Source organism: Peromyscus californicus, unplaced genomic scaffold (genome assembly GCF_007827085.1).
Source record: "Peromyscus californicus insignis strain IS unplaced genomic scaffold, ASM782708v3 Scaffold_20__1_contigs__length_68692818, whole genome shotgun sequence".
NCBI lineage: Eukaryota > Metazoa > Chordata > Mammalia > Rodentia > Cricetidae > Peromyscus > Peromyscus californicus.
Genome location: NW_026294503.1, coordinates 62,781,657 through 62,809,307, shown reverse-complemented (window position 1 = coordinate 62,809,307; position 27,651 = coordinate 62,781,657). Strand labels below are relative to the sequence as shown.

The following is a 27,651-nucleotide window of genomic DNA, read 5'->3' as shown; positions in this document are numbered from 1 at the left end:
CTCCTCATCTGTTTCCACTTTCTCATGGCTGCTATCAGTGTAAGTCACTGAGTTCCTGTTTCAGCTCTTTATGGTACAAATGTTTCTGAAGTAAGATTCTGCCATGGGACTGTAGCTAGCCATCAAGAGGAGATGATGCAAAGAGCCGTACAAATAAATTCTACTTTTTTTACAGAAAAATCAAGTGGATTAAGTTTTTAATGGCTGGTATGTGGGGGGAGGGTACATGCACATGTATGTGTAGATATGCTTGCCCAAAGGGGAGTTTGAATATTCTGTCTGTCTTATTCCGTTAAGATGGACTTACACTGACCTGGAGGCTTGCTGTTTTTGCTAGGTTAGCTGGCTGGTCAGTAAGCTCCCGGAATCTGCCTGTTTCTACCCTACAGTGCTGGGGTTACAGGCAAACACAGCCATGTCCACTGTTTACATGGGGCCTGGGGATTCAAACTGAGGCTCTCCTACTTGTCCAGCAAGCACTCCTACCCATGGAGCCATCTTTCCGACTCCTGGCTCCAGTTCTAAAGCACTGTTTTGGGTGAGGAGAGGAAATGAACCAGGATGAACAGTTTTTGAATGGTGGTGTAACTCCTTCCCTTTTTTAGTGAGAGGGCTTGCCGTGTTGTCCATGCTGATCCCAAACTCGGGTCAGCTTGTCTGCCTTGGCTTTTCAAGTGCTGCGACTTCTAGAGCATGGTTCTTTACCCAGTGTCCTGTCTTTTTAAATATTAAATTCATTATACTTAAGACATTAAAAGTTTTCTTTGGGGGAAATTTTATTATTTTAAGAACTATAAATCAGGGTGTTTTTTATTCTTGTATAGGTTTTGAGCTACTTGTTAGATGATATCAGTCAATTCTAAATGGGCCAGTTAGTGTCTTCCGTGTTAAGAAAGAGGGGTTTTATTGGACTAATTCTTTGAGAATCACTTTTATTAGGTGAAGGATTGATTCATAGGAAACTATTATTGGAAGGTTGTGTGACTTGGATCCCATCTGGACTCTCCCTAGACGATACTGCCGACGGGATGAAGATGGATGCTGGAGAAGTGACTTTGGTGAACCACAACTCCACCTTCAAAACCCATCTCCTGCCACAGTCATGTTTTCCAGAGGACCAGCTTTCACTTTCTGACCAGCAGGTTAGGAATAATTTTTTTCCTTTAATAAACTAATTGTTTTGTTCATTATAAATATTCATCTGATACAGTTTGAATGCCACACTAAAAAGTCCAAGCATATGAACTTTTTAGAATAAATAATTTTAGTGTTTGGATTTCTGCTTGGTTTAAGATAAGAAAGTTAAAACAAAACAGATGATATAGGAATTAAGAATAATATTTTTTAGAAAGCTCTTCATGGTTCCTCTGGATATTAAACTGTTGACACATAGATCTCTGTTCTTTTAAACTAGGTCTTAAAATCACTAAGCATTAGCTTGAGGTGGGCAGGTGCACAGCCATTCAGAGCTTGGCTGTGATGTAATTCAGAGTGTTTCAAGGTCTGGCCCAGACGCAGCATGTGCATCGCTGGGGGTCTGGTAGCAATGCGGAGTCTTGTGTCTACCACTGGAACAGAGCTGCATTGTCAAAGCATCCCTAGCTGACTTGTATGCATGCTAAAGGAACAGGAACACTGCTGGAAAGCAGCCTTGGGCCAGAGAGATGGCTCAGCGGATCCAGGCACTCCCTGCTAGTGGAAAAAACCGCCTCCTTCAAGTTGTCCTCTGCCTCCTCACTTATGCCGGGGGATGGACAAGAAATAAATGTAATGTTTTAAATTAAAACCAAGAAAATAGTCTTGCTCAGTAGAAAAGCCGTTGGTAACTTGAATGAGATCATTTGTCTCTGTGTGAATCTGCTTCAGTGTAGCTGGTTAGGCACTGGTCCCCCAAGTCATGTGAGTTTTGCATATATGTTTCTATTTTATTCGCATGCTAAGATTGCAACAGCACCCCTGATAAAAAGTAGTCTGTAAAGTGTTCAAAAGAATCAAAACCAAGTTGATGTTCTCGGCTTCTGTAACATGTTACAGCTTATTTTCTGATAGAATATAGTAAATGCAGTTCAGCTACCCAGTGAACATACTGTACGTTGTAGAGCAGGTAGTTACTTCCCATCTTTCCCCTTAAATCTGAATGATTTCACCAAATTGTCTTTTTCTTGTTAGTATACAACGTATTTATAATATAATAGATATATATATATATAGTTTAGTGGGTTGCAAAGTACATCATAGTCCTGTTTAGTAATGTTTTCCTTAGTGTAGTCTTCTAGTCTCTTTGTCAAAAGTCTGTTTTAAGAAAACAATCTTCTGTTTTAGATCCTGCCTTCTAGGCAGGGGACTTTGGACCGACTTTCCCCATGTTCTACAAGAAGTGCAGCTTATCATCCAGATTATTACTCAGGTATGGCTCCTTGCTTGTATTCAAGTCACCAGACACCCTTCACGTTTCTTATAGCAAATACTTTGTGTTTACCATCTCTAAAAGTGAAAACATTATCAGGTGTTGGGACATGGCTCAGTGGTAGAGCACTTACCTGTTATGCTCAAAGCCCTGGGTTTCCTCCCCGGCCAGCACTATAAAAAAAGGTGAAAGCATTGTCAAAAGTAACATGGCATTTTCCCATTATCACATCGTTTTAATAAGGTATTTATGTGTTTGCATTAAGTTGCTATTATAGTTTGGATTTAATGTCAACCAAATACTAATTTCTGAGTGGGAAAGTTTTTTTGTAATCTCCTCCTTGTCTATTTTATTATAGAAAGTAAAATAGCTTTGTTTTTTGGTTTTGTTTTGTTTTTACTGTGTATGTAATACAAAGGGTATTTGTTTCATATTGGTTTAAACCACATGGCTAACATTTCTATTCTTGAAACAATTAAACCTGAAAATTTATTTCTGTCCAAGTTCGTTCCTCCTTCGGGGCAGGAAATGTTAACTACATGTTTTTGTCTAGCGCCTGCCACAGCCATATGCTTGTGTATTCAAGGACTTTGCTACTCAACCTGGGATCCAGGATAGAAGTTAGCATTCTCTAAGTGACTCCTGTCCCTGGCCAGCGGCCTTGTTGTCTGCCTCTTCCTAAGGTTTAGGCTCTGACAGTGTTCTGCCCCTGACCTGGGTAACTAAGACTTTGCTCATGGTCTCTGGGCACCATGACTCCGGAAGATTACAGTGGTCTTCCCAGGTCTTATCACTTAAAATCCCATTTTACCACAAGTACGGGAATAACAGGAATACCATAGAGTCTGCCTACATGAGAGGGTTTTTTGGTAAGGATAAGCTTATGATAAATATGAATAAATATGCACATAATAATTATTATTATTTGGCTTCCTCAGGATTCTTTGTCAGCAAGATGAGATCTCCTCCCCTAAAAAGACGTTAGTATGATGTTCTTTTAGACTTATATTATATTTAAGTGTGGGTTATTTAGGTGGGTGGTACTACACCTTGGGCACTAGATTTCCCCTCAGGATGGGCAGTGGCCTCTACATAGTATGTGTGATTGATTTCAGTGGTGAAAAGGAACTCAGAAAGTAACTCTTTTGCCATTATTATTGAAAAGGGCTTTTTGGTGAACAAAGAAATCTGGTGTGATAGACAGTTCATTATTAATCCTACAGAAAAACAGTTGAGTAATGAAATCGGATCATTAATATTTCCATCTGAATCATGCTGCGTTTGCTTGTTATTTCATATGCCAGTTCACCATAGGATAGAAGCATTCCATTTGTTTAAAATAATTGTTTCATAATAAATAGTCTATAGAAAATTAGATTTATACCCCTTGATTAAAAACCAAATCTTATTTAACTCCACTCTCTTTGACCTCTTCTGATTTATCTCTGCATATATTCATGGTATACATTTGTTTTCTATCCGTTCATATGTTCTTCTCCACATTTATTGTTTTCTGCTGATTTTTAATCTGTGGCATTGTTAGGCACAGTCATAATCCCTTATGTATAGTTTCAAACTCCAAAAGCTCTAAAAACATTTTTTTAGATTTGATGTTAAAACCTACATGAGCTAAAATGAAGAGTTTTCTGTTTTGACTTCACTCTTGCTTATAGAGTACTGCTCCAGATTATACTGGCAAGTGTCATAGAATAACAGGTTATTTTGCTAAAATTCCAACTTGGTAATTCTGAAGTACAATTGGACCCCAAGGCTTTATGATTTGGGGTAAATGCCCAGCGCCCTCATTTGGGTCATCATTGTTTTTCCTAGGGCTTAAGTCCACTATACCTTTGCCATTGTTGATTATTATTATTAACACCACTTGAAAGCATTCATACAGTTTTTTTCTTAAATTTTAGTTGAACTTTAATACTGACAAAGATATATCTGAGATTATCCCGGTTCCTCTTGTTCTTGACTGTGGCAATATTTGACCAGATTCCAGCCACAAATTGTTGAGTTATTACACTTTTCCTGTGTTTATCATCATACCACAGTTGATCCCCATACCAAAAATCTTTCACTAAAGTTGATCTCTCGCTTGAATTTGTGACCTTTTTAAGAAAATAAAAGTATTTTGTAATAGTTTTATATACATGAGAGAAAAATAACTGAATACTGAAGTCCTGCTGAAGAGGGAAGGCTGAGCTCTCCGTTATCCTCATTCTCTGTGTACTATCTACAGATTGAAACGGGATCTGCTCATCTGTCAGGTTCACCTCGTTCTTGATTAAACAAGCTGACAGTCAGAATTTGACATCTAATATACATCCATAGGGCCCAGGGTTTGATCCCCAGCACCACACAAAAACAAAGCTGCTTTTTACCAGATACTTTAAAACCTTTTTCCTTGGCATCCCCATTCCGGTTCTTTACAAGCCCTGCACAGCCTGGTCTCTGCTGTCTGCCTGAATGCAGTCAGTCACTTTGAGCGCACCCTGTGATGGGGCTCGGTGTGGGTCTCCAGGTACCCGGTACGGTCTGATCGTAGCACTGCTGGTGCTTGCTCATCTGCTGTTCTGCCATCCTCTGTCTTCTACAAGATGGAAATAGACAGGAAAGCCCCCATCTGGAGCCAGTGATTTATTGTTCTGTTGGACCTGTCTCTGGATAAAGCCTTTCAGAAAGTCTGCTCAGACTGTTAAAAGGAAGTGACTTTTCTGAATTGTTTAGAAAGCATAAATGCAACACTTTGTCATAGTCACTCTTTTTTTTATTTTTTTATTTTTTTTTAAAGATTTATTTATTTATTATGTATACAGAACAGGGTACCAGATCTCATTACAGATGGTTGTGAGACACCATGTGGTTGCTGGGAATTGAACTCAGGACCTCTGGAAGAGCAGTCGGTGCTCTTAACCTCTGAGCCATCTCTCCAGCCCTGTCATAGCCACTCTTATGAATGAAGAGCACACTGGAAAAATTTGAAGTGTTTTTAATCCAAGTGAGCAATAAAAAGTAGATGGGACAAAAAGAATTTTCTATTGCTTTAAATTTTCAATATCTTTGGAAAATATGTTAAATTAGGTTACTAAGCTAACATGTAGTAGGTTTGGGTTTTTTTTTTAGTGTCCTGTTACTTCAGTAACTAATAAATCCCAATGTTAGCGGGAGAAATACAGGGTTATTTTCACAGTGAATGATTATCTGACACATTCTTCCTTTTTTTTTTTTGAGTTGTAGAGAGAAGTTTTATTATAGAGTCCATAGGTAAGAGCTTGAGGGGAGGGGAGCAATGAGCCTCTGAGCAGTGGAACATACTCTTGTTTTTTAATATAGCTTGTTATGTTCATAAACATGCAGCCTGTCTCTGCAGAAAACTTGCAGAGCAAAGCACTCAGTCGTTTCCTTAGAACATAACCACAATTACATTTTCGTTGTATTCTGGTTCTGTGCACATGTCTGAACACTTAATAAATTACCTTGTTTCTGGCTTTATAACTCTAATTTCTTAGTGATAACAAAATAACAGGTTAAATTTTTCTTAAAAAAAAAAAAAAAAAAAGGTTTGCATCCTGCTATTTGTCCTCTGTCCCTACCAGCGATTAGGGGTTCTTCAGCAATGCCATTGGCTAGGGCTAGACCACCTGCCTGAGCCCATGCTTCCCTCTCCAGTGAGTGCTCTAGGGAAGGCTGTTCTGACTTATCCTGGATCTCAAATTTCACATCTATCAAGATGATTTCTATTTTTTTTTAACAGATTTCTTCCTCAAAACATCTTTAGTTAGATCATTTAGCAAGAAGTAGGAAAGCCGATTATTTCTACTGTTGCTACTTTGCATTTGGCAAGCATTGTTTTCTGGGTTTCTTACTATGACTCTCTCGTGTCTGCCCTTAGAGTAACATAGTCACACATGTTAAGCCCACATGTTTACTAGAGAGGAAGAAAGTTCTGATTCATTTTGAAAATGAATTTACTTATTTTAATTATGAGCCTAAGTGACTGCACTGCCTGGTGAATCATTTGATACTAACAGCATCTTGGATTGAGTTTTCTCCCCCTCATCCTCTTTGCCCCAAATCCTGTTTTTATGGTTTACTTAAGGAGCCTTCTTTTTAAAGGCTGTTGTATTTGGGTAGAGTATTAGAAGACAGACTAAGGCGTGTGTGTGTGTGTGTGTGTGTGTGTGTGTGTGTGTGTGTGTGTGTACACGTACACATATGTGTTTGCATATGTGTGTTGAGACAATCTCACAGTAGCCAAAGCTGGCCTTAAACTTGTGATTGTCCTGTCTCAGCTTCTCAAGTCCTGAGATTACAGGTGTGTATCACCATACCCACCCTGAATACTTTAAATAACATAAATGCATACTGTTGAGCAAAATTTCTCTAAGTGTCCTTTGAAAGGAGAGCTTTAGAATATTGTTAGTATAAGACACAAATTCTGAGACTGGAGAATTATCATTCATATGTTTCCACTGAAGCTCCTTAGAATTCCATAGCCTAATGTCTGCAGTTACTTTGTCAGAGCTGTTTTAATTCATGTGGTCCCCCTAGTAGAGAAAGGAAGGCATAGAAATTATTCTGCTACTCCTAGCTAAAGCTTGAAGAGGTTTTTGTCACTCTAGTTTATAATCCAGGATTCATAAGATTAAAATAATAAATAATCCTCAGTCTGATTGTAGTAGCAAACATTGGAATATTGATGATACATCTGATGACTGTGGCTTTAAGAAACTGAAGATCGCACTAGAACCAGAGGTATATAGTGGTCATTCCTGCCATAAGCCAGCCAGTATGGACAGCAGTTCGATCTGTACTCTGAGAGATTCCCTGAGTATGGGACATGATAGCCACACAGAAAAAAGTGACACCAGCTGCTTATTAAGCAATAACTGTTGTTCATTTGAATTACGATCTCCTCGGCCCTCCACTTGCTGTCTTACTGGTCTGGCCTACCTTCTTTCAGGCCCAGGCCTGGGAGTGCTTGCAAGATATAGTTGGGGTAAAATGTTGACTTTTGGTGGACACCACGGAGTCACATTGATGCAGATAAGGCACATGGCTGTGGCAGGATTCAGCTCCTTCATCAATTTTCAGGTTAGTATGGCTGAATCAATTATAGTTTGTAGAAGTTCCCTTACTGCAGATTTATTGGCAGTTGAGACTGGGCTCTTTTCCATGAGAGACATCGTAATATGCTACGTTACTTTGGAATGCAATGATGGAACATGGTTGCAATCATGAAAAGACCTAGATCTAGTTATTTGTTCAACTTATTCAAACTTTTATTTTGTTTTAGATAACCCTTCCTCAGACAGTTTCCTTGGCTCAGATGACACAAGAACCTTCGGTCAAAGTGCAAATGGACAGTGGAGAAACTCCACTCCAGCATCAGTCTCAACGTTACAAAAATCAAGAAATAGCCGAAGTCTTTACCTCGAAACCCGAAAGACCTCAAGGTTAGTTTTTTGTCTACCTTCTTCCCAAATCCTTTTTCAGATATAAGAAAAAAGGTTATAAAATAGATGTACATTAGAATTTTCGATGAGTAATACCACTCTAGGGCTTTATACCATAACAAGATTACCAATCCATTTCCTTTGTACTGAATTTGGATGATAGCCAAATTTTGTAAATCATCAGAAGAGAGAGACACTTTTGAAGGAAGTCCTGGTGGGTGTTAAGTGTTTGGGACTCTTTAGGATAATGTTCAGATAGCCAGTACAAGTTCTAAAGTGGAAATGAAGTCAGTCTCTGCAACTTGAGTGGTAACAAACTCAGCGGAGTCTGCAGCCTTCCACATGAGCTGACTGGACGCTGCTCCACATCTGTACTAGTTAGAGCCGAGGGAGGGAGGGTGGAAGGGAGGGGTCATCGAGAACCTTTCTCCAGCTCATGAACCTCACTTATTCCCTTGCCAGAGCTGTATTGCTCATTAAAGACAGGTGTCTCAGATACTTTATTATTTTTAATTTTTGACAGTGTTGGGAAATCATACCCAGGGAATTGTGTACACTAGCAAGTACTCTACCACTGAGCTGTATTTCCAGCCCATCAGTATATTGATTTTTGTTTGTTGGAGAAGAGATCTCATGTAGCCCAGCCTGGACTCAAACTCAGTATGTAGGCAAGCATGACTCTAGACTTCTGATTCTCTTGCCTCTAACACCTAGGTCCTGAGATTACAGATGTGCTACCACGCCTGGCTCCCAGCCCATGTATTAATAAAGCTTTTCTTCTTATAACTTCTTAAATTCTCTGTACATGTCTGCGGAATTGAGGTCATTTAGATTCCTGGTTAACTCAGCTTTCTGACTGACTGAAACCAACAGAGTGCCTCTTACTCGAGTATTATCAGCAGCACGTGGACTCTGGGGTATACGGCTCTCGGGGTCGTTCTCACCTCTTTAATTCCTCAATTATGTAAGAATTAGTATATCTATATTGTAAAAATGAAAGTGTTGACAATCAGGTGAAAGCCTTTAAACTCCCACAAGCTCCTCCAAATCTCCTCCTGTCTGACTGTCTTGCGGGTAGCTGCACTCATGTTGTACACTGTGCAGTACGTGGGTTTTGTCCTCACTAAAATGTTCATGCATTATTTGACAAGTGACTTTTAAGAATTGGTAACACCATACTGTTATTTTTAATTAAATTGTTATAGAAACAATGCATATGCTTTTTTAAAATTTTAAAAATATCAATAAGCAAAAATAAAACATCATATTTCTATCAGCCTCAGGACAAACTTGTAAAAATCTTTTTCTGCCGGGCAGTGGTGGTGCACACCTTTAATCCCAGCACTCGGGAGGCAGAGCCAGGCGGATCTCTGTGAGTTCGAGGCCAGCCTGGGCTACAGAGTGAGTTCCAGGAAAGGCGCATAAAGAAACCCTGTCTGAAAAACCACAAAAGGGGAAAAAAAAAATCTTTTTCTGTCAAATATCTTTGGTGCCTTTAGATCTTTTTTCAAAGGTTAATTCACACTATGCAACTCTCTTTTTTTTTTTTTTTTAAGTATTTATTGTTAGGATGTGATATGTGTATGGGTTTGTGTGCCATGGCAGCCGTGGAGATTAGAGGACAGCTCTGTGGAGTTGATACCTCCCACTTTTACTTGGGTCCCAGGGGTCGTTAGGTCATCAGGCTCATACAACAAGTACCTTTAGTGTTGAGACTGTTTCATCAGCCCCGAATACTGGGCCTACTCTTCTCTCTCAGCTTTCTTAGCATCATTTATGTCTCGGTTACCCGACCACTATCCTATGTGGTATTGCACTTGTCAGCTGTCTCCCTGAAGTCCCCTGTGGTCTGGAATGGCTGGGGAGGAGGGCCTGGGGCTGTTTGTGGTTTAGTGGCCCGACACTTTCCTGATAGTGCCTTTGGAGTAGATAGGTTCCTTCTTCATGGTATCATTGTTTTATTCTCCATCCCCTGTGCTTTTGTAAGTTAACTTTTTGACTCAATGAGATAATGATACTGTGTTGTACCACACTAGAAGATAGATACTTGTTCCGACTCTTCTGTTGTTAGTGACAGTAGATTGACATTGGACAAGAGAGTTCACAGTCAGGTCCCTGGTGTACAGTTAGAGCGTGTGTGATTTGAATATCATCTGAATGTGGTTACTTTGGCATTATGTAAGTGAATAATTTCACTTTATCTAATCCCTTAGTAATTGCCGATATCAACCGGAAATCCTTATCTAATGATTTTTAGAGTTAATGAAACTTTTTTACTGTTTCTTATTAGTTGGCACTGTTTTTTTCATAAATTAAGGCTGTTTGATTACCCTGAAAACATTGTCTAATATGGGAAAGGTAGGATAGATGATTAGTCGTCCCCCCCCCCCCCACCCCCTGGAGCTGAGGACTGAAACCAGGGCCTTGCGCTTGCTAGGCAAGCACTCTACCACTGAGCTAAATCCCCAACTCCGATTAGTTCTTTTTTTAAAATTCTAGCTTTCAAAGTAAGTTTTTAAAAATGATTGCTTCATATAGCTTAAATGAATTTTAATTATCATGATGAATTAAGTGTGTTTTAATAGGCAAGTGTCCCATCTTTTCCTGTTTGAGTCAGTCTCCTAAGTCACCAGGTTGACCTTAACCCTGTGATTCTCCTGCCCTAGCTTCCTGAGGAGCTGGACTTGGAGGCCTGGGACACTGAGCCCATCCTTGTTAGTCTTTTAATGCTAATATTGTGACGGCTTTGGTTTGGTAACCTAGAATAGCTGGGAAGGGGACACTTGTTTGCATTTTAATGACATGGTTTTCCTGCCATGGTCCCCTTTGAACTTACTTCTGGCTCTGGTGGACTCAACCTCATCAAATGTGGGTAGGATGCTTGTTTCCTGGCATTGCAAGATACCTTCGTACTTTTGGGGAGTTGGTTATTTCAGTGTTGAGAAGACACACTTCAGGAAGCACAGGTACAAAAGATGCTGTAGAAAACCCATTGTGGGGGTGGGGTGGGGATTTAGCTCAGTGGTAGAGCGCTTGCCTAGCAAATGCAAGGCCCTGGGTTCAATCCTCAGCTCCAAAATAACAAAAAAAGAAAACCCATTGTCTTTGGCAGACACTTGCACCACCACTGCAGTCTTGCTAGCTGGGCCCTCCCAGCCCAAGGACATAAGCCCGGGGTGGACTCTGGAGTCTTTTGTTCCTTCCTCTACTGTATTATACCTAACAATCCATAGATTGTTAAAGTTAAGAGCGTATGTTTGCTTTTTGCTGTTCTTTAGATGTGGTCAGCTCATTTCGATTGAGACCATATCTGTTGAGACCGCAGTTTAATTTGTTAGCTTAGTCAGCTCTGCAACTCCATTGAGTCCTCGGGGAGGATGAAGTGGAAGAGATCATTTTGGTCAGAGTAAGTACTTCAGACTGCTAGGTAATGGCAGATGGAAAGCATCATATAAGGAGGGAAACGCTTAAAACTAGTAAGCTTTAGGTAGACTGTTAAAGGGATTTTTTTTATGTCAGTTTTCCCACTAGAAAGGGTGCAGATAATAAGAATCCTCAGTGTGCTGTAGCACACAGAGTGTGCCATACATCCTGTGGATCACAGAGCGTGCTGTACAGCCTGGTAGATCACAGAGCATGCTGTACAGCCTGGTAGATCACAGAGCACCTACAGCCTGGTAGGTCACAGTACATGCCATACAGCCTGTAGATCACAGAGCGTGTTGTATAGCCTGGTAGATCACAGCGTGCTGTACAGCCTATGGATCCCAGAGTGTGCTGGTCAGCCTGGAAAAAAACCCTTCTGGTTGCTTTTCCTAGAGGAGGAGAGCCCTCTGTTGGCCCTGTAGGAAAATTTAGAATTCACTATAAAAGTTCACTTGTGAGACTTCAGCTTGATCCATCCTTATATATTTAAAGTAATTCCTTCCAAAGAGCTTTAGGGACAGGACTGTGGAGTAGAAATGTGAATTATGGTAGGAAGAAACCATATGTGGTTAGTGTGCTACCAGTTTGGGGTGTCCAGCAAAGACTAGTCTGTTTGTTCTCCCTCATACCTCGTTATTTGCTATTTGGTTCTTGAGAAAGAAAATTCTAGATCGTGGATCCAAGAAAAAGTTTTAATTATCTGAAAAATATATGATTTAGCAATCTAAGACCTTTTAAGCGGCAGAACCTGATGTTATAACCTCGTGTATTATAGCTTACATATTTCCCACAAATGTACTTCTGTCATTCTAGCTGTCTGTCTTCTTCTTATGTCTTAAAAGGAAAAATAATTCTTACAAACTTTTTTTCTTTTTAGTGGATTATCAAACACCTTTACAGGAAAGTCAAATCATCACTGCCATGTGTCTGCATATGAAAAGTCATTTCCTATTAAGCCTGTCCCAAGTCCATCCTGGAGTGGTTCATGTCGTCGAAGTCTTTTAAGCCCTAAGAAAATGCAGAGGCGGCATTTCAGCACAGCAGAAGAGGTAAGGAAAAGCTGCAGCCCGAGATGCTGAGAGCGGCCGGGGCCTTCGTGCCCTGAAGCCGTTTCTGCCCTCACCCGTGCACTTGGGAGCCATTGTACACCTCAGCCTCTTGTGCTCTGTTTCCCATACTTAGGCTTCTGAAAACTGCTCCAAGTTCTAAGATGTTGGAGGAACATTATTGTTCCTGCTGTCTTCTGTTCCTGTTGTTTCAGAGCCTTTCTGAACTGATGTTTTCTTCAGTAAAATGTGAACTCTGCTCAACATTTTTTGCTTTAATAAAATTTGATTTGGTAGAACATCTCCTCTTCTCACTAGGAACAGTTTTCTTCAGTATATAAACAAAGTATACAAAGACAAAAAGAAACTCGTTTTTAAGAAGTTAGTTAGGGGCTGGGGAGATGGCTTAGCCGGGGAAGTGGTTTCTTTCCATCAAGTGTCAGGACTTGCATTCAGGTCCCAGCACTCACATACAAGGCTAGACATGATGGTGCGCGTTGATAATCCCGGTGCAGGGGAGAAAGACAGGCCGGTGCCCAGGGCTCATCGGTCCATTGACTAGCCTCCTTGGTGACTTCCAGGCTAGTGAAAGAGCCTGATTTGAAAACAAGACAAACAGCTTCTTGAACGACATCCAGATGTTAACTATGGCTTCTGCATGTTTGCACATGCTCCCATGCGTGTGCATACACATGAACACACACACACACACACACACATTATTTTTTTAGAGACGGTTGAATTTATTTACCTCTTTTGATTCTGAGCAGGATCTTAGAGGTCGTAGACTTTCTCAGAAGAAAGCTGTTCTGTTGACACTTGAGTTGTTCTTTTCACCCAGTGAACTAGAGGGTGAGATTGTGACTAATACAGCAAATGACTGGTCTAGCAGGAGGTTTATGTTTATTCAGTTCCTTATTTATTGTGCATCTTACTAGTTTTAACTGGCTTCTGTAGAGATCCAAATGAATTTAGTGTGCTTTCTATATATTAGTATATCAAATAATTGAGTTCTTTTAACCCAATGAACTAGGTAAAGGTGAGTTTGTATTCAAACCTTACGAATTTGGAAAGAAGTCACCTGGCTATTAATAGTGTAAGCAGGTCTAGAATGCAGGTCTTCTGAAGTTTTTTTGGTGTGCTTCCTTTCACACAACATGGTGATATGGTTCCTGCCTGGCTTTGCTTACGGTACAGAGTCAAGAATGCAACATTACTTGCTAGATAATTACGGAATTTGTTAATTGAAGATGGATGACTATTTGAAAATGGTAATGTTTAGTAAAGATGTGCTCTCCTGAGTTTTAAGTTTGTATTGAGTCTGAAATATCTGAGAGGAGAATGGCAGAATAATCACTTAATAGAGCAAAGACTACACAAGAAACTGGAACATTTGCCATTGGTGATGGAGCTGAGCGACAAGGATGAAAGGGAGATCGATTCTGAGGGCAGTGGAGGGTCACTATGGAGACTGAGCCCAGAGCCTCGTTCATACTGACTGCTCGACTGACTTCTCGACCCAGTTAATCTGTACTTCACCTTTTGTGTCATTGAATGTTGTACCAAGTATGTATTGATACACACATAAGTAGTTTTCCTTTTCTTTTCCTTTTTTTTGTTTTCTTGAGACAGAGGTTTCACTCAGTAGCCCAGGCTGACCTTCAACTCATTGTATAGTCCAGGCAGGCCCCAAATTCTTGATCCTGATGCTTCGGCCTCCCAAGTGTTAGGATTATAGGTGTGAGCTACCACCCCTAGCTTAATTTCTTCTTCGTTACTGGACTTGAAGGGTTTGTGCATGTTCTCGGATGAGCTGTAGAAAGACTACCTGGAAGGAGAACCAGCAGCAGAGCAGCTGAGTCAGGCTTCCCAGGAGCCCCGGGGTCTTAAGTTCTCTGTCGGCTTGTCACTTGCCAGCCGTCCCTTCCCAGCTTCCTGTCACCTCCACTGCCATCCCAAGGACTTGGGCTAACCTGGGCCACAGACCGGGTGAATGGAGAGCATGGAGCTGGGGCCCCTTCCTCCTGCAGCACAGTGAGGTGGATGAGGGTTGAACCTCAGCTCTAGAGTGAGGTGCAGGAAATTCTGTGTCACAGGAGTTCGGTCTGTGTTCTCCAGTTAAGCCACTTGTAGGCGAGAATAACCTGTATGAGTATGATGAAATATTAGAACAAACATCATTATCAAATGTTTAACTAATTACTTATTATTTAATCATGATATTACCAGTAATGCAGACATAGTACTTTCTCCCCACTGGAACTAGAGGTTTTGTTTTTTGTTTGGTTTTGGTTTCTGCTTTTGTTTTTTGGAGACAGGGTCTCCTACATAGCCCTGCTGTCGTAGAACTCACTATGTAGGCCACGCTGTCCTCCAACTCACTGAGATCCACTTGCCTTTGCCTCCCAGTTGCTGGGATTAAAGGTGCATACCACCAAACCTAGCTGGAACTAGAGAATTTTTTATGGGAATTTACAAACTGGTAAAAAAATAAATATTTCCTCAGAAATGTTGGAACCTATAAGAAGAAAGTATTTGCTTAGGATAAAGAAGGAAGATGATGTACTCATACCTAATTAAGAATTGGGATTTGTCTTTGAACTTCTGCAGTGCAGAACTGTGTACGAAATTGATGGTTAAGATACCACCACTGCTGTGGTCAGTTGTAAAACAGGACTCTTAAGACAAGGATTTTAAAAAGGGTTGAAAGTGGACAAGTAGTCCTGGACTATTGATTCAAGGGCAGCACTGAGGAGCTGTGTTATCTAGCACCATTCACATTAGTTTAACCTCAGACACACGTGATGACTGTGTTAGCTGCACACATGTAGAGCATTCTGGGCTGTTGTGAGCTATGTAGTGCTGTGATAGAGAATGTTTGGAGAGGAGAAATTGACATGACAGCAGAAAGTTTAAATAGTGGGAATGCAAGTCAAGGGCCAGGAAGACGGCGCGGCAGGTGAAGTGCCTGCCGCCAAGCCCGACAGCCGGGGTTCGAGCCTTGGGACCACGTGGGGGAGAACCAACTCCTGCAAGTTGTCCCTTAGCCTTCACGGTGCCCACTCCACACCACAACAAATGTGCAGGGAGATTTTTAAAACCACAAAGGTTTTTTTGCAGTCAGGTGCTGCTGTGAGCCAGCCCCTGAGCAGCATTTTGTGGAAGGGAGTGCCTCTCCTCTCCTCCTTGCGTGATGCTGTAGTAGTTTCACCATAAGCCAAACATTTTGGATTTAGCAGAAACGTTTGTAACCATTTTGCTTCAGATTCATTTATATGTAAAGCTATTAAATTATGCAAAATGGAATGAGGACTACGAAGTTAGGATTCCAAATTACAGTAATTTATAACAATAGGTTATTAGCTTGCTGAAATTCATTTTGTATTCTCTTGTGTTTTTACAGTCTTACATCTCAGTTTTATACTGTACTCTTACAGAAATGCCACCTAAGTGCAGGAGTTAATCATGTGTTACTAATAGACGTCACTTAGTGAGTATGTGATGAACGTATGTGTGTACCTGCAGGCACATAATGAACATCTTTTATTCACCATTCCAATTTTCGCCTTCAGAAAACATTTTTTTTAAGATTTATTTATTTATTATGTATATAGCATGTATGTCTGCAGGCCAGAAGAGGGCACCAGATCTCACTACAGATGGTTGTGAACCACCATGTGGTTGCTGGGAATTGAACTCAGGACCTCTGGAAGAGCAGTCAGTGCTCTTAACCTCTGAGCCATCTCTCCAGCCCCAGAAAATATCTTAACCACAATGAACTATATTCTTTTTAGAAGCTACATACTGTTAATTGTCCCAAAGAATATTTTCTTGTTGGCCAAGCTGCTTGAAACCAAAGTAACTCTTTTTAAGTTGTGTATCTCTTTTAGTCTTCAATTCTTCCTGTGTGATAGAATCTGTTCTATATTAGTATGTATTCATTGCACATAATAATGAATTTCATTGTAACATTTTCATTCATGCATGGAAGTATTTGATCATGTAAGCTCCCAGTTACCCGCTGTTGTTGGCTCCATTCCCCAGGTTCTTTTCCTCTGTCGGATTAGTTCACTGCCCCACCCGTTTCCCCTTTCTTAGTGTTGTAAGACAAGGTCTTAGTGTGTTCTCCTGGCCTGCCTCGACACTTTGAAGCTCAGAGCAGCCTTTATTTGTAGCAGTCCTCCTGTCTCAGCTCCTCAGTGATGGAGTTACAGGTGTATACCACCATACCCCGCCCCCCACCTCATCTAAAGTCCACATACGACACACGCACAGTGTTTGTCTGAGTCTGCCTTATTTAGCATTATGATCTCTAATTCCATTCATTTTTCTGCCAACAACACGATCACATTTTTTTTTTTTTTAGAAAATTTTACCAGGTTTATTTATAACTGTTTCAAAGCTGAACTATTGAAATGCAATTATTGAAACATTCTTACTTGCATTAATCTTTTACATCCCACACATATACTAAAATTTAACACAAAGATGAAAACAGAAAAACAGGCCAGTACCTGACCCCCTGTCCCTTACTTTCCTCCTCACAATTGTATACTTAGGCACCTTTTGACCCCATGAAAAAAATATGTAACATTCAGAATTATTGGAAACAGGAAGAAGGGGCAAAAATTTTTTTTCAGAATGAAATGTTTCCCCTCAGAGTGGATTCTTTTTTTTTTTTTTTTATAATGCCGAATGCTGTTTATTGAAGGAGGGAAGAGGTCTTAAATACAGGCTTACAGCACAATGGGAGAACCCTAGGGCAGAAGTTGGCTCCGATGTTTTACAATCTTGCATCTAAGCTGTTAATGCCCATTATGCAGGATACACATACAAGGAACTTCCCTTAAGCATTCAGGAGGGTGGAACCCGGCAGGGAATTAGCATAGGGAGGATATCAAGGTCAAGGTCAGCAAGCAAGGCAACAGTTACCCAAAACGAGGGCCAGGGCCCTACAGGTCCCCCTTTTACTAAAAAATGAGCTTCTGACTTAGCTTCTGATATGGGACGTCAGCAGGTCACCTTACGCGTCATGGAGACGCCTGCCCAGGTCACACAGGTGCTCTGTCTTAGGTTGGTGAGCGCCCCCCAGGCATTACCCGTCTCTGAATACTCATCATACAGGCTCAATCGTGTGTGAGCTGCAGAGTTAACTGCTGCCAAAGATCTCAAAGTGGCACCGGGCTTGCAATCTGACGATCACATTTTTTATAGCTGAATAATAGGGGTGTGTGTGTGTGTGTGTGTCTGTCTGTCTGTCTTTTCTGTCTGTGTATCATATTTCCTTTATCCATTAATCCATTCATGGATAACTAGGCTGATTTATTATTAACTTGGCTATTGTGAGTAGTGCAGCCATAAACATGGTATTTTTTGGTTTTTTGAGACAGGGTTTCTCTGTCTTTGCACCTTTCCTGGAACTCACTCTGTAGCCCAGGCTGGCCTCGAACTCACAAAGATCCACCTGCCTCTGCCTCCCGAGTGCTGGGATTAAAGGCGTGCGCCACCGCTGCCCAGCAACATGGTATTTTTTAAAATGTTTTATTGAATTTTAATTTCATGTGTACAGGTATTCTGCCTGCTTGTATGTCTATGCACCACTTGCAAGCCTGGTGCCTGAGGAAGCCAGAAGAAGGTATTGGATCTCCTGGAACTGGAGTTACAGGTGGTTGTGAGCCACCATGTGTGTGGTAGGAATTGAACCCGGGTTCTCTGGAAGAGCAGTTAATGTTCCTAACCACTAAGTCATCTCCCCAGCACTAGATTTCTTTATTGTATGCTGATTATCTTTTTGATTCCTTTGGATATATAACCAAGAGTAGTGTCACAGAACTATGTATTATTTCTATTATTAGGTTTTTGAGGAACCTCCTTACTGATTTCCCTAGTGGGAATTCCCACCAACAGGACATAAGATTCTCGACGCACTCCATCCTCCCGAGTACTTGTTTGTTGTCTTGGTGACATCCCTTCTAACTGGAGTAAGAGAGGAAGAATCCCAGTGTGGATCTCTCTGATCACTAGAGATGTGGAACATGTTATGTATTTATTATTTGTTCTTCTTTTGAGAACTGTCTTCCATTATTTACCCATTTCATAATTGGATTTTTTTTTTTTTTTTTTTTTGAGATGGGGTCTCACTACATAGCCCTGGCTGTCTTGGACCAGGCTGGGCTTGAACACACAGATATTTGCCTTCCTCTGCCTCCCAGTGGGGTCCAAGGCGTGACCCACTGTGCCTGGCCTCCAGCCTAGTTTTTAAATTCAGAATTCCTTTGGTACTTTCTGTTTTTCAGGTCTTATTTGAAGGTTTAACTTTGATTGATTTTGAATTGTTTTTGTACAGCATGAGAAACTGGGAATCTAGTTTCACTCTTCTACATGTGGACATCTAGTTTTTCCAGAAGCATTTGTTAAAACTGACTTTCTTCAGTATGTTTTTGACACTTCTATTGAGAATCAGGTGGCTAAGAAGTGTATGGAGTTATTTCTGGAAGCCCTCCTTTCTTGGTCTGTGTGTCTGTTTGTGATGGCAGCTTGCTGGTTGTGTTCCTGCGGCTTTGTAGTGTGGTCTGACAACAGATAGTGTACTACTTCAGTGCTGCTCCTTTTACCCGGGGTTATTCTGTCTGTTCAGTGTCTTTAGTGCTTACATAGGAATTTAGGTCAGTTGGTTGGTCGGTTTATCTGTCTTTCTTCCTTTAGTTTTTTGAAATAGGAACCCAGGCTGTGTTCAAAGATGACCTTAACTCTTGATTCTCTTGCCTCCATAGTCAAGTGCTGGAATTATAGGCATGTGCCACCATACCATTTAGTATTGTTTTTCTTCTATTTCTGTGAAGAATGACATTGAAATTTTGATGGGGTTGTCATGGACTCTCTAGATCACTTTCAGTAATAGTTATTTTCACAACATTAATTCTGCTGACCCATGAACATGAGAGTTCTCACGATCTTCAGGGTCCACACTTTCTTTAGTGTTTCATAGTTTCCATTGAAGAAGTCTTTTACCTGTGTGGTTAGATTTAGTCCTCCATGTCTTTTGTATCTGTCCTCCCCTGCCACCGTTTGTGTGTTTGAAGCTACTATGAATGGGTTGTTTTCCTGAAGTGGAGTTTTTTACTTTTTTGTTTGTTTTTGCTTTTTTGGTTTTTGTTTTCAGCTCTTTGCAGTTTAAAAAGGAGTTACTAGTTCACCTTAAAAGCAGAAGCCCCCAAATGGTTACGTTGTACAAGCTGTGATGGTTGTAAACCTGGGACAAGGGACAGAAGGGAAAGTCTACTCATTGCAAGGAAATCCTTAAGTACATTTCAAAGAACAGCAGCCACTTAGGATCCATGATCCTCCTGCTGATCCTCCTTACTCCAGTGTCTGTCAGGAACTGGCATAAATATTCTTGAACTGGTCACCCTATAACTGAATTACTTCTCCAGATTCTTGATGCTCCATTACAGTCCATTGCAGGCAAATTTCTCTTTAAATTAGTTTCTTTTTTATTTTAATCATCAGCAATCCCTTGGACAGTATTGAGGGTCTTCCTGCTGTTTCTTTGTTGAATTCTCTCTCCTTTTTTTTTTTTTTTTTTTGTTTTTTGTTTTTGGAGACAGGGTTTCTCTGTGTAGTTTTGGTGCCTTTCCTGGACTTTCCTGGAACTCATCTGTAGCTTAGGCTGGCCTTGAACTGGCAGAGATCTGCCTGCCTCTACCTCCCGAGTGCTGGGATTAAAGGCGTGCGCCACCTCCGCCTGGCCTCTGTTGAATTCTTACATGGATACAACCCTCAGTGCCCGCAGGAAGCAGTTCATTACCCTTAGATGCATGAGCAAAGAGGTTGAAAGAGTGGAGATTCTGGGTAGCAGACATCTATATGATTCTTTTTCCTCAGTGGCTTTGGAGAAGGCTGGTGGGGGAAATGGGGTGTATTTAGTTTTTATACTGCTACTTTGTTGAAAGTATTTACTGTAGCAAGAATCTTAAAAGTTCTTATTAATAAAATCAAACCTGAAGCCGGGTACTGGGGTGAACGCTGAAAGATCAGAGAAGCAGAACAAGCCACAGCTACCTCCTCTTACCAATTCCTCAGCTGATCCTGTTTCCTTAGACTGGAAGCCTCTGAGTCCTCATCCAAATGAATCTCAGCTGAACTGCTGCTAAAAGCCTGAAAGCTTAACCAGCCTAGTTCTTGGTCTTCACACCTCATATACCTTTCTGCTTTCTGCCATCATTTCCTGGGATTAAAGGCGTGAGTCACCATGCCTGGCTGTTTCCAGTGTGGCCTTGAACTCACAGAGATCCAGATGGATCTTTGCCTTTGGAATGCTAAGATTAAAGGTGTGTGTGCCACAGTTTTCTAGCCTCTGTATCTAGTGGCTGTTCTGTTCTCTGACCCCAGATAAGTTTATTAGGATGCACCATATTTTGGGGAACACAATATCACCACATTTACCAAGCATAAAAGTCTTTTAATGGAGTCTTTGGGGTCTTTTAAGTACGGGACTATATCATTAGCAAGTGGGAGTGACTTGACGTCTTTCTTTCCCATTTTTTCTTGCTTTAGTGCTCTAGCTAGAAATCAGTAAGAAGGATCAGTACCTATGTTTTGTTCCTGATTTTGTAAGAAGTGTCTTCAGTTTTTCCCCAGTCAGCATAGCCCATAAAGACTATAGGATTATTATATGGTATGAGACATGTCTTTCCTTTGGGGCTTTTTGGCATGAAAGACATTGAACTTTGTCAGAGACTCGTTTTTGCATCTATCACAGTAATGATGTGATACTTACCCTGGCTTCTGTTTATGTTTCCTGATTTGTGTGTGGTACCAGCCTTCCATCACTGGAATAAAACCAACTTGGTCATGGTGTACAGTATTTCTAATGTGTTGTTGAATTTTGTTTGGAAATAACTTAAGATCTTTATGGATATGATAAGATAAAAAGGGAGATTATGGAATCTACTTTTTTTTTTTGGTTTTTCGAGACAGGGTTTCTCTGTGTAGCTTTGCACCTTTCCTGGAACTCACTTGGTAGCCCAGGCTGGCCTCGAACTCACAGCGATCCGCCTGGCTCTGCCTCCCGAGTGCTGGGATTAAAGGAGTGTGCCACCACCGCCCAGCGGAATCTACTTTTAAAAAGGAACTACTTGTTTTAAATAAGTAATGAAAACTTTTTGTCTGAATTTGTCAAATGTTACTGGACTGGACATTGTTATATATTAATGGAGTTTTTTGTCTGAATCTGTCATATGTTAATGGACTAGACATCGTTAATGTAATCTTGACTCTGTATATTGTATATACTTATTGGATATAATTTTTCTTGTATTAGTTATAAGCTTTTTTAATTTTAGACAAAAAGAGGGGAAATGTGTTATTGTGTTCCCCAAAATATTGTGCACTCTAATAAATTTATCTGGGGTCAGAGAACAGACAGCCACTAGATACAAAGGCTAGAAAATGGTGGCACTCACACCTTTAATCCTAGCATTCCAGAGGCAGAAATCCATCTGTTCAAGGATACAGCCAAGCATGGTGACTCACCCCTTTAATCCCAGAAAGCAGCCTTTAATCCCAGGGAGTGGTGGTAGAAAGCAGAAAGGTATATAAGGCGTGAGGACCAGAAACTAGAAGCATTTGGCTGGTTAAGCGTTTAGGCTTTCGAGCAGCAATTCAGCTGAGAGCCATTCTGGATGGGGACTCAGAGGCCTCCAGTCTGAGGAGACAAGACCAGCTGAGGATCCAGCAAGGTGAGATAGCTGTGGCTTGTTCTGTCCCTCTGATCTACCAGCATTCACCCCAATAACTGGACTCGGTTTGATTTTATTAATAAGAACTCTTTAAGATTCCTGCTACAGATCTTTGCATCTATGTTCATCAGAGAATTTGGTTTATCATTTTTCTCTCTATTGTGTCCTTATCCAGTTGTGGCCTTAAGGTAGTGCTGGCTCTAGAATGAGTTCGAGAGTATTTATTTCTTTTCTATCTTGTAGAATAGTTTGAAGAAAATTGATGTTAGTTCTTAAGTCTGGAAGATTTTTTTTAATCAGTGAATGTCTGGTCCTTGACTGTTCTTTGTTTGGAGACTTTGATTAGTGATTCAGTATCATTATTGATCTGTTTAGGTTGTTGTTATATCTCATAACAACAAGTTCAGTTTTGTTAGGTCATATAACTGTCCAAAAATGTATACAGTCCTGAATTTTTCTGGTTTATTGGAATATATGCATGTTTTAAAAATACTGCTTTTTCTTTTCTTTTTTTTTTTCCTCTTTTTTTTTTTTTTTGTTTTTTGTTTTTTGTTGTTGTTGAGACAAGATTTTTCTGTGTAGCTCCGGCTGTCCTAGAACTCGATCTGTAGATCAGGCTGGCTTTAAACTAAGAAGTCTGCCTGCCTCTACCTTCCAAGTGCTGGGATTAAAGTCATGCACCACCACTGCCCAGCTGAAAATACTGCTTTTTTTTTCTCTCCCTCTCTTTATTGATATCTTACTGTAATAACTCCTCAGCTTTGTCTTCAATACTTTTTATTCTTTCCTAGTGCTCTGGTCTGTCATCTTATTTTTTTTTAACATTTATTTGTTTTGTTTGTGTGTGTGTGTGTGTGTGTGTGTGTGTGTGTGTGTACACATCCACATCACGGCACTCACTGACATCAGTGCTTTTCTTCTACCATTTAGGTCCTAGAGATCAAATGTGAGCCATCAGGGTTGTGCCTTTATTCACTGAACCATTTCTGCAGCCCTTAATAAAACAAAAATTTCTAAATTTTCCGTTCCAAATTTTTTCTTTTCTTTTGTTATGGCTTTGAATGTGTTGTCCCTTTGCTGAATTTTTTGTCTAAATCTTCATTGACTTCTTCATTCATCTGTTTATTTAAATTCTGTTGTGGGTCAGTGATTGGTTTGAACTAGCTGGTGCATTGTTTTAGGAGGTAGAGGAACCTTGTGGACGTGGGCCCTAACTGGCAGAGGGAAGGCCATGGGTGCAGAGCTGGAGGTTATAGTTGAGCTTTCCTACAGCCAGCCTTGACCTGAAGGCTGACACCAACAACTGGCAGCCATTCTAGCCACTGTGCCTGCCCTGCTGTGCGGGAGTGCATCCCCTGCGCTGGGAGCCAGTAAGTGTTCTGTCATAGTGACAAGAAAGGTAACTAACCAACTGATCATTTCTTAAACTAGATCTTTTAATTTTTTTTTTTCTTACTTCCACCATATTGGTGTCTTGTGTTTCTATGTTGTGATTTGGACATCTGTAAGGATGTCTTTTTTTGTGAATGTGCATGTGTATGTATGCGTGTTCACATGTGTGAGGGGCATATATTTGTGTGTCTGTGTGGACGCATGCATGTAGAGGTCCCAAACTCATGTCAGGGGTCTTCTCCATAGCAGTCCACCTTATTGAGGCAGGGTCCCTCACTTGAACCTGAACTCACCCATATAACTAGTCTAGCTAGCCAGCTTGCTCCAGGAAGTCCCTGTCTCCACCTTGTGAGCACTGGAATTGCTGACTGGCTGCCGTTCCCAAAGGCATTCAGTTAGTTCTGGATGTTCAAACTCGCATCTTCATGCTTGCATGCCAAGAGCCTTATTCTCAGCCTGGATGGCTGTCATTATGGTTTTACCTGGGAGGAGTGACCTTTTCTGGGGGCTCAATCCTCATATCACTCAGACGGGAAAAATCAAATTGCCATGACAGCAACAACACAAAGCAAAACAAACATAAAAAAAAACAATTGCAGTGACTTCTAGACCATGAACATAGAGAAAAGGGAGGCAAAAATAATGTAAACTATACTGGGAACTTAAAGATTAATAAAGGTAAAAGGAATAAAAATAAAAGGATAAGACAAAGGAGCACAGGAAGGAAAGAAAGAAGGAAGCAAAGTTAAAGGAAGAGACTAGTCTACAAAAAACAAAGACTTGTACTATTTTCTACCCTCATTCCCTCAGGACCAGAGGGAAGACTCGGGTCCTACTCTTCTGGCTGGTAATGAAATCCTGCTGCTCGGTCCTTGGTTTCACAGGATGCTGGCTACCAAGGAAGGGTCGAACCCCAAGGTCCCTCAAGCCTGCCGTCTAACTAGCTACCTAAAAATGCCACTGATCATAGCAATCCAGGATACGGGATACATTGTAATGGATTTCTTCTCCAAGAGAAGCCTGCTCTGTAGGAAGACTCCTGAATCTAGAACTGCTGGTTGTCAGTCGGGCTGTGTACACTCTCAGCCTCACTCTTAAGAGTCTCTCCAGTTCCTGTGTTCCTTTAGGTCACCTTTCTACCTCTCTGTGCTGTTGAGCTGTCCCGTCCCTTCTTGATTCCTCTTGTTTTTTCTCTTGGAATAGTCTCCTCTGTCCCCTGACTGTTGTCATTTATGGTATCCCACAAGAACTTCCAGCTCTGTATCCTGAAGAACTTAAGCATTATCTCAAACACTAGACTAGGTCATCCATCAGTATTATGCCTACAATATGAACATGCCAGGCATAAAACAGTGTGGACCCCAACGCCCTGCAGAGAACATCACAAGCTGTTGTTTTCTCCTTGGGGTCTGTTTGTCCACCAAATGCTTGCCTAACTCTTCCTTTTGTTTTAATCACTTAGCTGTTCAAATTTCAGGATAGTTGGAGTTGTCCTGCTTCACAATTTAAATCCATCTAGCAAATGAGTAACATTATAATGACAATATAATTGTAATTTACTTTGCAGCAACAGTGAAAGATTCAGGAAGCAAAGTGTTAGTGTCTGTTCACTTTTCACTTTAGTAGTTACTGCTTTAGTTAATTCTGGGGTTTTTTTGTTGTTGTTGTTGTTGTTGTTGTTTTGGTTTTTTTGTTTTGTTTTGTTTTGGGTTTTGTTGTTGTTGTTTTTTCAAGACAGGATTTCTCTGTGGAACAGCCTGGCTGTCCTGGAACTCACTCTATAGATCAGGCTGACCTCAAACTCACAGAGATCTGTCTGCCTCTGCCTCCCAGTTCATTCTGCTTTTAATAAACATTTGTAGGGCTGGAGAGATGGCTCAGATGGCTCTTCCTGAGGTCCTGAGTTCAATTCCCAGCACCCACGTGGTGGTTCACAGCCATCTGTAATGAGATCTGGTGCCCTCTTCTGGCCTGCAGGGATGCATGCAGGCAGAACACTGTATGCATAATAAATAGATCTTCAAAAAACCCCAAACATTTGTTTGTAATTACATAAAATGTTAATACGCTTACTGAAATGTCATAATAGAAACCCTAACACAATGAATTTCACTTTGTGAAGACTGGCGGCTGAAAAAAAGTAGTTGGGCATTTCTTAGTGAGCTCCACATTGTAGAGTAGATGCTTTGCAGGGTGATGGGCCCTTACAGGATCCTTTCTCCCAGTGACCTCCTTTGTTCTGCGCTTCTTTTGCACAGGTTTTAAAACTTGAAGTACATTTCCTGTCTTGGGCTTTGCATTTGCATATGTGTGTGTGTATGTGTGTGTGTATATATAATATATATATAACCTTCTACCTTCCTTAGTTTAGGTTTCTGCTGAAACGTCATCTTTTTAGAGAGATGGTGTCTTCCTGCTATTCCCCTCCATGAGTTTGTATCCTCCTTGCTCTTTAATTTTCTTCATGCTGTGAACAAGTTTTGATTGACAGCCCCTGTAATAACTATAATATAAATTCCACAAAGGCTGCATATTTACTTTATTCAATGCCAAATCTCAAGTGACTAAAAGTGAACATAGTAGATGTTCAAGTCAGTGAGTAAATGTTATAGATTATATGTATTGTTGTTTTTTTTTTCCTAAATACTAAATTGAGACTTAGAGAACAATAAATAATTAAATGGTGGAGATGGACTCCATCTTCAGAACACACTTGCACCTGCATGGAAGAAGGAGCTGTTGGCAAGGTAACTGCGTCTGACAGAGCTGTGTGCTTACCTCCTTGGGACTCAAGGGACTGATCAGGATTCTAATTCAGAAGTCTTAAATGTTTCATTTCTGGGCTCATTATCATTTGAGTGATTAAATAATTGTTTCATGGCTTTCTGGTTTTATATTCAGTAGCTTCTCAGCACTGTTATATCCACCATAGTTTTCCAAAACAAGCTGTCTCTGAGAGTTAATTCTGCTTAGCTCCTCTTATGCATACTTTGAGAGTATCATCAGTGTATAGTAGTTCTTTATCTTCAGGACTGCTAGAGCTTTGGCAGAGGTTCTGAGTATCTACATGCTAACCTGAGAATTGTTTGCCTCATGGTTAGGATCTTTTCTTTTCTCTCCCTTACAGACAGTTCAAGAAGAAGAAAAAGAGATCTATAGGCAGCTGTTGCAGATGGTCACAGGGAAACAGTTCTCTGTAGCCAAGCCCACCACACATTTCCCTTTGCACCTGTAAGTCACAAAAGTAGTTTTCATGTGAACGTAACTTCACGATTTGCTGTTCGATATTGAAACTGTATCCTTCTTTTACTAGATCTCGATGTCTTAGTTCCAATAAGAACTCCCTGAGAGACTCCTTGTTGAGAAATGGAAACTCTTGTGCATCTCACGTCTTTGGCTCAGATACTTCATCCTCTGGCTCTGCTAGTGTTGTAACTGCGCAGGAACCACTGGCCCACGGTGGTGCGGTTCCCCTGTCGTCTTGTGCCCGAGATGCTGCATTTGGACCCAAAGCCTCTGCTCCTTACCGCCGGTCTCACTCTCGCCTCTCCACCCCACCTCAGCCAGATAACTTGCCAGCATCAAGTACACAGTCTGAAGGTGAGTAACACTGTCAGTCAGTTAACTGTTGAGTGTAGCTGCTGCAGGCAAAACCGTGATACATATAACTTAATACATACGGAAGTCTAATGAAATACCTAGGATTCAGTTAGCCATGCCATGATGAAACCAAACAAACCCACAGATAAAATTCATTCCTTTTTCTCCTTTTACTCTTCCCCACTTCCATCCCTTCTTCCCTCCCTTCCTTTTTTAAAGGGTGTTCTTTTTTCCTGCTTACAAATGACTTGGTATAATGTTTTATTACTAGTTTTTTTAAAGGGTCTTACTTTGTACCCATGGCTGCTTGGCACTTGCTGTATAGTAGGCTGGCCTTGAACTTGTGGCAGTCCTACTACACCACCTTGGCTTCCAGAGAGCTGGGATTACAGACATGCTCCACCTTGCTAGGCGAAATATTTTAACTTCCTGAGTAAAGCCAAGAGCCCAAGCTACTGCCCCTCTGCTTCAGTGATTGCTTTTTGTTTCTCTTGCTTGACAATGCAAACGGGGTTCTCTGAAGTTCTGAGAATTTTCAAACATTAGACAAGTATTTATCATATAATCTTTAATTTTGA

General features: G+C 40.8%; 1 protein-coding gene across 5 annotated transcripts in view; it reads left to right on the top strand.

Annotated features, from left to right (window-relative positions):
* Senp1 (SUMO specific peptidase 1) overlaps window positions 1–27,651 on the top strand; it is a 67,175-nt gene that overhangs the window by 7,632 nt on the left and 31,892 nt on the right. For 4 of the 5 annotated variants that reach the window (XM_052748819.1, XM_052748817.1, XM_052748815.1 and 1 more), the window contains exons 3-9: window positions 1,012–1,142; window positions 2,323–2,407; window positions 3,346–3,387; window positions 7,710–7,869; window positions 12,173–12,344; window positions 26,601–26,704; window positions 26,787–27,073. In XM_052748819.1, the coding sequence (XP_052604779.1) occupies window positions 1,012–1,142; window positions 2,323–2,407; window positions 3,346–3,387; window positions 7,710–7,869; window positions 12,173–12,344; window positions 26,601–26,704; window positions 26,787–27,073 (981 nt within the window). The remainder of the gene's footprint in view (window positions 1–1,011; window positions 1,143–2,322; window positions 2,408–3,345; window positions 3,388–7,709; window positions 7,870–12,172; window positions 12,345–26,600; window positions 26,705–26,786; window positions 27,074–27,651) is intronic. The other variant, XM_052748816.1, reaches the window with a different exon arrangement.